Source organism: Ovis canadensis, chromosome 20, assembly GCF_042477335.2.
Source record: "Ovis canadensis isolate MfBH-ARS-UI-01 breed Bighorn chromosome 20, ARS-UI_OviCan_v2, whole genome shotgun sequence".
Classification (NCBI taxonomy): domain Eukaryota; kingdom Metazoa; phylum Chordata; class Mammalia; order Artiodactyla; family Bovidae; genus Ovis; species Ovis canadensis.
In genome coordinates, this window is record NC_091264.1 from 44,178,497 (window position 1) to 44,189,283 (window position 10,787).

Consider the following 10,787-nt stretch of genomic DNA (forward strand, 5'->3'; position numbering starts at 1 on the left):
ATAAACCCACTGGAAAGGCTAAAAGTATAAAGATTCACAATACCAGGTGTTATAGAAAATGTGGGGTAATTGTAACTCTCATACACTGTTTTTTAGAATGAAAATGGTATAGTTACTTTGAAAACATTTTGAAAATTTCTAATAAAGGTAAACATATACTTAGTTTATGATTCACCAATCCCACTGTTAGGTGTTTACCTAAATTTAGGGAAAACACTTAGCCACACAAACACTTGTATACCAATCTTTATAAGAGCTTTATTCATAATAACCAAAAAAGTAAATACTTTCAAAAACTCATTATCAGATAAGTGAATATATTGTGCCATATTCATACAATGGAATTCTAATCAGCAAGTAAAAGGGGGGATCCATTGATGCATGTCTAAATTTCAAAACCATCATGCTAAGTGAAAGAAGCCAAACTCAAAGATTATACACTGTATGATTACATTTATATGAAATTCTAAAAAAAAAAGAAAGAAAGAGGCAAAACTATTAAGACAAAATCAATGGTTGCTTCAGGCACAGGTAAAAGAACTGACAGCAAAAGGACAGCATTCCTTGGAGAGTGATGGAAATGTACTATATCTTGATTGTGGTGATATTTATACAATTATACATTTGTCAAAACTCATTGAACTGTACATTTTAAATGGATGAATTTTATTATATGTAAATTATACTTCAATAAGCCTTAAAAAGGAGAACCATTTATATGTTGAAAGACTGGAATGCTACATGTGGAATGCCAAATGGTAAGTTTTCCATGGAGTCAGGAAAAGTAAACGTTTTCACACTTTGCAAAGCTTGTGTGATATGTGAAATGATCCAGCATGTGGCCCCATTATTTAGGAAAAATTCTATTACCTAATAAGCCTTGGTAGAGAGGTGGATTCAAAGACATTAGTCTGTACCCTATAGTCATGATCATGTCTAGTGAAAGATAAGGAGGATGAAGAGAGGGGAAGACAAATACCCTGGAGAGAGTCAATGAATAAAGGAATGGATGAATGAATGAATCATTTGAATAGGTAATTCTTTATATCTTTCAATGCAACAAGTATATATATAGATCCATAAGACAAAATGCTCAAATAATTTAATATCTTGAATAAAGTGTATTTCAGCCAAAGAATTTTTACCACTTATGTAAATGTAATGACTCTCAATGACCAAAAACTCTATTAGCCTAATCTTTGCTATATTGACTCTCTCTTTCTGTAGATACTAAAGTTTGCTCTATGAATTAGTATATTAATTTTAAAACCAGGCCCTTAATTTCTGGGAACACTAAATATAGAATAATTAAAGATTAAAGTTGTACGAATCAAAAAGGTTATCTTTAGAAAATATTTCAGAATGAACAAATAAAAAGAACAACAAATTTGGGGCAGAACTTTTCTTCTATGCTTGGTGGGTTGTAGACCAAAAATACCATCACGTCTCAAAGGAGCAGAGGAAACCTCTGAGATCATAAGACTCTCTGAACAAAAGTTGCTGGACAGGTGATCTCTCACATCTCCCTGTCCCAGCCCATTAATCTTTTAACTGCCCCTTTTACATCTTTGTTTCTGATAGTGTAGATTAGAGGGTTGAGGCTAGGTGTGACAACAGTATAAAAAAGGGCAATGAACTTGCCTTGATCTTGAGAATTTCCTGATGGTGGCTGTAGATATATGCACATGATTGGAATGAAAAAGAGGGATACAACCATAAGATGGGCTCCACATGTCCCAAAGACTTTCTGAAGTCCAGTTGTTGACTGCATCCTCAGCGCAGTCTGAGCAATGGCACCATAGGAGCTGAGAATGAGGATAAGCGGTATGATCACAAAAATGGAGCTCATGACCATAAGGGTCAGCTCATTAGCATGAGTATCAACACATGACAGTCGAAGCAATGCTGGAACTTCACAGAAGAAATGGTCCACTTGGTGATGACCACACAGGGGTACCCAGAACGTAAATGAGGAATGAAGTGCTGAGGTGGTAAAGCCACTTACCCAAGAAGCCACAGCCAATAGATGGCAGAAACGAGGGTGCATGAGGACAGTGTAATGCAGAGGTCTACACACAGCTGCATAACGGTCATAGGACATCACCACCAACAGCACACATTCAGCAGTTCCCAGTGCAAGGACAAAATAAAGTTGGATCATGCAACCAGCATAAGAGATGGTTTTCTCTGGTCCCCAGAGGTTGATCAGCAACTGGGGGATGGAACTCGTGGTGTAGCAGAGATCCAGAAAAGAGAGGTTTGAGAGGAAGAAGTACATAGGAGTGTGGAGACGGGAATCCAGATATGACAAGAAAATGATGAACAGGTTACCTATCAGTGTCATCAGGTAGAACATCAAGATAACCACAAAGAGAACTAACTCAAGATGAGGCCAGTTAGAAAAACCCAGTAGAACAAAGTAACCAGAACTTGCATTTTTTTCCTTCATCTTTCTTTTTCTTTCAATACCTGAAGAATCATATAAACTGAGGGTCTGCCCCCTCATTGTCAAACTTTTGCAAACTGATTGAGGGAGAAAACACATTTCCAAATACTGCCATTATAACAATAGGATTTTTATAGTTTTTATGTTTCATTCAGACATTTGTCCTGTTGTAGATACTAACAATAGCTTCTCATCTGAATTAGTTATTTTTTATGTATGTTAGCATTTGGATAAATGAAGATTAAAGACTTTTCATAGCTAAGAAAATTTTCATTTTAAAAACTCTCTTTTCTTAGGGGAAAAAAAAAAAAACCTCTACCCCCTTGTGGTTACATAGAAAGAAATATCTGCAGTCTTAACAATCTTGCACAAAGGTGAGAATTTATCATGAGATAAAAACAATTCAGCAGTAACTTTAAAGTGTTAATATTGGATGAAAAAACTAAACTTCAATTGATATGTTTATAGACAAAATAAAACATTCATACTTATTTGTTTATGCTATCAGCTTGATTTCCAGACACAAATAACATGCAAATGTAAATATAAACAAATACGCATGCATGCATGAGCACACACCAACTTATCAATATTCATAATAATGAGTTTAGCTGAAGTTCACTGCACAGGTATCAACACATGATCATCGCAGAAGTGCTAAAACCACAGAAGTGCTCCACAGAGCAATGTCCACACAAGGAAACCCAGAAGGTAAAGAAGAAATGAAATGCTGAGGTGTAAAAGCTACTTATCCAAGTGGCCTTTATGGAAAAGACAAACAACAACAACAATAAAACAGCTAATAATCTGGATTAATTGAAAAATGAAGTAGATTGGGGAATTTGGTGATAAACTATACTTCCAAACATAAATGAGAATACAACTTGTTTGGGAAGATTTAAAAAAAAAAAAAGACGAAGGAAACTGTTAAGAGGGAGCAAGAAAGGGAGGGTGGTTGGAGCAGGAAAGCAGAGAGGAACTCTGATTGTGGTATTTGGAATACAAAGTGTGTATTTTGAGTGTCTATGAAACATGAACAACAGGGTTTAAAGACTGTGCCCACAAAACTGCATATGCTTTAGAACAATAGGTAAGATATTAAATTCTGAGTCACAACCTACAATTACCTACAATTACATAATATGTCTAGGTTTTCCACAGTTTGGAATGGGAAATTCCGAAGAGAAAATTCACTAATTTTTAATAGACAAAGATATGTGAATATTACATAAAATCCAATGACAAGGTCATGGTTCTTTTGTAAAAAATAAAGTTAAGAAATTTGAATGTGTACTAATAGTTTGATTTTCAGTTGCTTATTTTCTCATGTGCATTATCCATTTTTCACAGAAAAAAAAACCACTCTTTTATTATATAGTTACTGATGCAAAGCACAGTATCCCATCATTTAAATAATCCCAAATAGCTTTGCCTTGCTACTTCTGCTTCTCTCACATTCTCTGATAGGATATGGCAAAAGACAAATTCAACCAAAACAGATTCACCTGCAGTCTTTCAAGGAATGTTTATTTGCTCTAATATTCTAATCTTGAATCTTTAAAAAGCTATAAGAGATGTCTAATTAGTTGAGTTACAAGCTGAAGAGCTAGAAATATTGAATTTGGCTAAGATTGATTTAGGCAGGCATAAAGATAGTAATGCATCACTTAATATTATTGACAATGAAAATAACTTAACCTTTTGAGATATGATGGGAAAATTCTAAGGGATTTATAAAACTTCCTTAGAATTGGAGTTAATACATCACAAGATATTTGAATTCAAATACTGTGGGTACCTTTTTTGATGCAGACATCATTTTTCTGCCTTATAAAGCTGCCTGAATTTCACATTACTTTAATTAAAAGAAATTGGGAGTTTTGTGGTATTTTTTGTATTACCTTTCTTTCAGCATTCTCCTCAAAGTAAAAAGGAAAAAAAAAAGTAAAAAGGGATAAGAGATTAGGGATGAAAAACTACAGAATTCAGGAAATTAAATTTCAAAGCTTTATGGTTTGATTTCCTTCTTAACAGATAAAAGGGAAATAAAGACCCTATCAAAGTATCTTTTATAAACCATAGAATAAAATATTTCCCTTAAGTTAAAAATTATGGGGAAGGTGGATGACTTAGCACTTTCTTCTCACCCTCATTGTTACTAACAAACATTTTTCTAATTCTTGTCATATTCATTCCTTTATATTAAACCTGGTTTAGCACTGCATCAACTTCTTTCAGTAGTGACCTTCCTGGGTTTGCTCACCTTCCCTGCTGTTCTCTTTCCTTCTATGCCCTAATCATATATAAACTGATGAGAGGCTCTTTGGATATCATGTGACCTGCAACATTAACCTAATTGCCCTCCTATCCCACCTACACTAATGTATATAATCTAACTGTGGAAAGCAAGCTGAAAATAACTGTGATTATCATTGTTACAAACAAGACAATGAGTTTGTCCAAAATTTTCCTTTTAGCAGAACATGGGAACTCTTAAGGGCATAATAAGGTATCAGGGGATGCACTCCTTGCCCCAGAGCAAACAGGACCTTTACAGAAACAAAGAGAATAATATGAGTTTCCTTCCTTGACTGGGGCCATTGGGAAAATAAATCCCAAAGTTGCAATTAATGTCCTTCAAGGTGATTGCCTCGTTAGACCGGTGTTTATCATTTTTTTAATTATTTATTTATTTTAATTGGAGGCTAATTACTTTACAATATTGTAGTGGCTTTTGCCAAACATTGAGATGAATCAGCCATGGGTGTACATGTGTTCCCCATCCTGAAACCCCCTCCCGCCTCCCTCCCCATTCAATCCCTCAAGGTCATCCCAGTGCACCAGCCCTGAGCACCCTGCCTCGTGCACCGAACCTGGGCTGGTGATCTGTTTCACATATGATAATATACATGTTTCAATGCTATTCTCTCAAATTATCCCACCCTCGCCTTCTCCCACAGAGTCCAATAGACTGTTCTTTACATCTGTGTCTCTTTTGCTGTTTCACATATAGGGTCATCATTACCAACTATCTTTCTAAATTCCATATATATGCGTTAGTAAACTGTATTGTGTTTTCCTTTTTTTAATTTATTTTACTTTACAATATTGTATTGGTTTTGCCATACATTGACATGAATCCGCCATGGGTATACACGAGTTCCCGATCCTGAAACCCCTCTCACCTCCCTCCTGATACCATCTCTCTGGGTCATCCCAGTGCACCAGCACCAAGAATCCTGTCGAACCTAGACTGGTGATTCGTTTCTTACATGATATTATACATGTTTGAATGCCATTCTCCCAAATCATCCCACCCTCTCCCTCTCCCACAGAGTCCAAAAGACTGTTCTATACATCTGGGTCTCCTTTGCTGTCTCGCATACAGGGTTCTCATTACCATCTTTCTAAATTCCATATATATGTGTTAATATACTGTGTTGATATTATTCTTTCTGGCTTACTTCACTCTGTATAATAGGCTCCAGTTTCATCCACCTCATTAGAACTGATTCAAATGTATTCTTTTTAATGGCTGAGTAATATTCCATTGTGTATATGTACCATGGCTTTCTTATCCATTCATCTGCTGATGGACATCTAGGTTGCTTCCATGTCCTGGCTATTATAAACAGTGCTGCAATGAACATTGGGGTACATGTGTCTCTTTCAATTCTGGTTTGCTCTGTGTGTATGCCCAGCAGTGGGATTGCTGGGTCATAAGGCAGTTCTATTTCCAGTTTTTAAAGGAATCTCCACACGGTTCTCCATAGTGGCTATACTAGTTTGCATTCCCACCAACAGTGTAAGAGGGATCCCTTTTCTCCACACCCTCTCCAGCATTTATTGCTTGTAGACTTTTGAATCGCAGCCATTCTGACTGGTGTGAAATGGTACCTCATTGTGGTCTTGATTTGCATTTCTCTGATAATAAGTGATGTTGAGCATCTTTTCATGTGTTTGTTAGTCGTCTGTATGTCTTCTTTGGGGAAATGTCTATTTAATTCTTTGGCCCATTTTTTGATTGGGTCGTTTATTTTTCTGGAATTGAGCTGCAGGAGTTGCTTGTATATTTTTGAGATTAGTTATTTGTCAGTTGCTTCATTTGCTATTAGTTTCTCCCATTCAGAAGGCTGTCTTTTCACCTTGCTTATAGTTTCCTTTGTTGTGAGAAGCTTTTAATTTTAATTAGGCCCCATTTGTTTATTTTTGCTTTTATTTCCAGTATTCTGGGAGGTGGGTCATAGAGGATCCTGCTGTGATTTATGTCGGAGAGTGTTTTGCCTATTTTCTCCTCTAAGAGTTTTATAGTTTCTGGTCTTATGTTTAGATCTTTAATCAATTTTGAGTTTATTTTTGTGTATGGTGTTAGAAAGTGTTCCAGTTTCATTCTTTTACAAGTGGTTGACCAGTTTTCCCAGCACCACTTGTTAAAGAGATTGTCTTTTCTCCATTGTATATTCTTGCCTCCTTTGTCAAAGATAAGGTATCCATAACTGTGTGGATTTATCTCTGGGCTTTCTATTTTGTTCCATTGATCTATATTTCTGTCTTTGTGCCAGTACCATACTGTCTTGATGATTGTGGCTTTGTAGTAGAGCCTGAAGTCAGGCAGGTTGATTCCTCCAGTTCCATTCTTCTTTCTCAAGATTGCTTTGGCTATTCGAGGTTTTGTGTATTTCCACACAAATTGTGAAATTATTTGTTCTAGCTCTATGAAAAATACCGCTGGTAGCTTGATAGGGATTGCATTGAATCTATAGATTGCACTGGGTAGTATACTCATTTTCACTATATTGATTCTTCCAATCCATGAACATGGAATATTTCTCCATTTATTAGTGTCCTCTTTCATTTCTTTCACCAGTGTTTTATAGTTTTCTACATATAGGTCTTTAGTTTCTTTAGGTAGGTATATTCCTAAGTATTTTATTCTTTTCGTTGCAATGGTGAATGGAATTGTTTCCTTAATTTCTTTTTCTACTTTCTCATTATTCATGTATAGGAACGCAAGGGATTTATGTGTGTTGATTTTATATCCTGCAACTTTACTATATTCATTGATGAGCTCTAGTAATTTTCTGGTGGAGTCTTTAGGGTTTTCTATGTAGAGGATCATGTCATCTGCAAACAGTGAGAGTTTTACTTCTTCTTTTCCAATTTGGATTCCTTTTATTTCTTTTTCTGCTCTGATTGCTGTGGCCAAAACTTCCAGAACTATGTTGAATAGTAGTGGTGAAAGTGGGCACCCTTGTCTTGTTCCTGACTTTAGGGGAAATGCTTTTAATTTTTCACCATTGAGGATAATTGCTGTGGGTTTGTCATATACAGCTTTTATTATGTTGAGGTATGTTCCTTCTATTCCTGCTTTCTGGAGAGTTTTTATCATAAATGGATGTTGAATTTTGTTAAAGGCTTTCTCTGCATCTATTGAGATAATCATATGGCTTTTCTTTTTCAGTTTGTTAATGTGGTGAATTACATTGATTGATTTGCGGATATTGAAGAATCCTTGCATCCCTGGGATAAAGCCCACTTGGTCATGGTGTATGATCTTTTTAATGTGTTGTTGGATTCTGATTGCTAGAATTTTGTTAAGGATTTTTGCGTCTATGTTCATCAGTGATATTGGCCTGTAATTTTCTTTTTTTGTGGCATCTTTGTCAGGTTTTGGTATTAGGGTGATGGTGGCCTCATTGAATGAGTTTGGAAGTTTACCTTCCTCTGCAATTTTCTGGAAGAGTTTGAGTAGGATAGGTGTTAGCTCTTCTTGAAATTTTTGGTAGAATCCAGCTGTGAAGCCATCTGGACCTGGGCTTTTGTTTGCTGGAAGTTTTCTGATTACAGTTTCAATTTCCGTGCTTGTGATGGGTCTGTTAAGATTTTCTATTTCTTCCTGGTTCAGTTTTGGAAAGTTGTATTTTTCTAAGAATTTGTCCATTTCTTCCACATTGTCCATTTTATTGGCATATGATTGCTGATAGTAGTCTCTTATGATCCTTTGTATTTCTATGTTGTCTGTTGTGATCTCTCCATTTTCATTTCTAATTTTATTGATTTTATTTTTCTCCCTTTGTTTCTTGATGAGTCTGGCTAATGGTTTGTCAATTTTATTTATCCTTTCAAAGAACCAGCTTTTGGCTTTGTTGATTTTTGCTATGGTCTCTTTTGTTTCTTTTGCATTTATTTCTGCCCTAATTTTTAAGATTTCTTTCCTTCTACTAACCCTGGGGTTATCCATTTCTTCCTTTTCTAGTCACTGTAGGTGTAGAGTTAGGTTATTTATTTGACTTTTTTCTTGTTTCTTGAGGTATGCCTGTATTGCTATGAACTTTCCCCTTAGCACTGCTTTTATAGTGTCCCACAGGTTTTGGCTTGTTGTGTTTTCATTTTCATTCATTTCTATGCATATTTTGATTTCTTTTTTTATTTCTTCTGTGATTTGTTGGTTATTCAGAAGAGTGTTGTTCAGCCTCCATATGTTGGAATTTTTAATAGTTTTTCTCCTGTAATTGAGATCTAATCTTACTGCATTGTGATCAGAAAAGATACTTGGAATGATTTCAATTTTTTTGAATTTATCAAGGCTAGATTTATGGCCCAGGATGTGATCTATCCTGGAGAAGGTTCCATGGGCACTTGAGAAAAAGGTGAAATTCACTGTTTTGGGGTGAAATGTCCTCTAGATATCAATTAGGTCTAACTGGTCTATTGTATCATCTAAAGTTTGTGTTTCCTTGCTAATTTTCTGTTTAGTTGATCTATCCATAAGTGTGAGTGGGGTATTAAAGTTTCCCACTATTATTGTGTTATTGTTAATTTCCCCTTCCATACTTGTTAGCATTTGTCTTCCATATTGTGGTGCTCCTATGTTGGGTGCATATATATTTATAATTGTTATATCTTCTTCTTGGATTGATCCTTTGACCATTATGTAGTGTCCTTCTTTGTCTCTTTTCACAGCCTTTGTTTTAAAGTCTATTTTATCTGATATGTGTATTGCTACTCCTGCTTTCTTTTGGTCTCTATTTGCGTGGAATATCTTTTTCCAGCCCTTCACATTCAGTCTGTGTGTGTCCCTTGTTTTGAGGTGAGTCTCTTGTAGACAATATATACACTGTGTTCAGCCAGTCTTTGTTTTTTGGCTGGGGCATTCAACCCATTTACGTTTAAGGTAATTATTGATAAGTATGATCCCATTGCCATTTACTTTATTGTTTTGGGTTCAGGTTTATACACCCTTTTTGTGTTTCCTGTCTAGAGAGTATCCTTTAGCATTTGTTGAAGAGCTGGTTTGGTGGTGCTGAATTCTCTCAGCTTTTCTTGTCTGTAAAGCTTTTGATTTCTCCTTCATATTTGAATGAGATCCTTGCTGGGTACAGTAATCCGGGCTGTAGGTTATTTTCTTAAATATGTCTTGCCATTCCCTCCTGGCCTGAAGAGTTTCCATTGAAAGATCAGCTATTATCCTTATTCCCTATGGGAATCCCCTTGTGTGTTATTTGTTGTTTTTTCCTTGCTGCTTTTAATATTTGTTCTTTGTGTTTGATCTTTGTTAATTTGATTAATATGTGTCTTGGGGTGTTTCGCCTTGGGTTTATCCTGTTTGGGACTCTCTGGGTTTCTTGGACTTGGGTGATTATTTCCTTCCCCATTTTAGGGAAGTTTTCAACTATTATCTCCTCAAGGATTTTCTCATGGTCTTTCTTTTTGTCTTCTTCTTCTGGGGCTCCTATGATTCGAATGTTGGAGCATGTTATATTGTCCTGGAGATCTCTGAGATTGTCCTCATTTCTTTTAATTCGTTTTTCTTTTTTCCTCTCTGATTCATTTATTTCTACCATTCTATCTTCTATTTCACGAATCCTATCTTCTGCCTCTGTTATTCTACTATTTGTTGCCTCCAGAGTGTTTTTGATCTCATTTATTGCATTATTCATTATATATTGACTCTTTTTTATTTCTTCTAGGTCCTTGTTAAACCTTTCTTGCATCTTCTCAATCCTTGTCTCCAGGCTATTTATCTGTGATTCCATTTTTATTTCAAGATTTTGGATCATTTTCAATATCATTGTTCGGAATTCTTTATCAGGTAGATTCCCTATCTCTTCCTCTTTTGTTTGGTTTGGTGGGCATTTATCCTGTTCCTTTGCCTGCTGGGTATTACTCTGTCTCTTCATCTTGTTTATATTGCTGCGTTTAGGGTGGCCTTTCTGTATTCTGGCAGTTTGTGGAGTTCTATTTATTATGGAGTTTCCTCACTGTGGGTGGGGTTGTATCAGTGGCTTGACAAGGTTTCTTGGTTAGGGAAGCTTGTGTCAGTGTTTTGGTGGATGGAGCT

General features: G+C 35.8%; 1 protein-coding gene across 2 annotated transcripts; it reads right to left on the reverse strand.

The window, feature by feature from the left end:
* Nucleotides 1-1,437: 1,437 nt before the first annotated feature.
* Nucleotides 1,438-7,445, reverse strand: LOC138425619 (olfactory receptor 2J3-like). Of its 2 annotated transcripts, XM_069563743.1 has the most exons (2): nt 7,431-7,445; nt 1,438-2,443 (listed from the first exon to the last, which is right to left on the reverse strand). In XM_069563743.1, exons 1-2 carry the CDS (start codon nt 7,443-7,445, stop codon nt 1,517-1,519), a joined length of 942 nt encoding a protein of 313 aa, XP_069419844.1. In that variant the 3' UTR covers nt 1,438-1,516. The 2 variants fall into 2 exon arrangements, with proteins under 2 accessions (XP_069419844.1, XP_069419843.1); XM_069563742.1 differs by lacking the exon at nt 7,431-7,445 and having other exon boundaries at nt 1,438-2,449.
* Nucleotides 7,446-10,787: the final 3,342 nt, after the last annotated feature.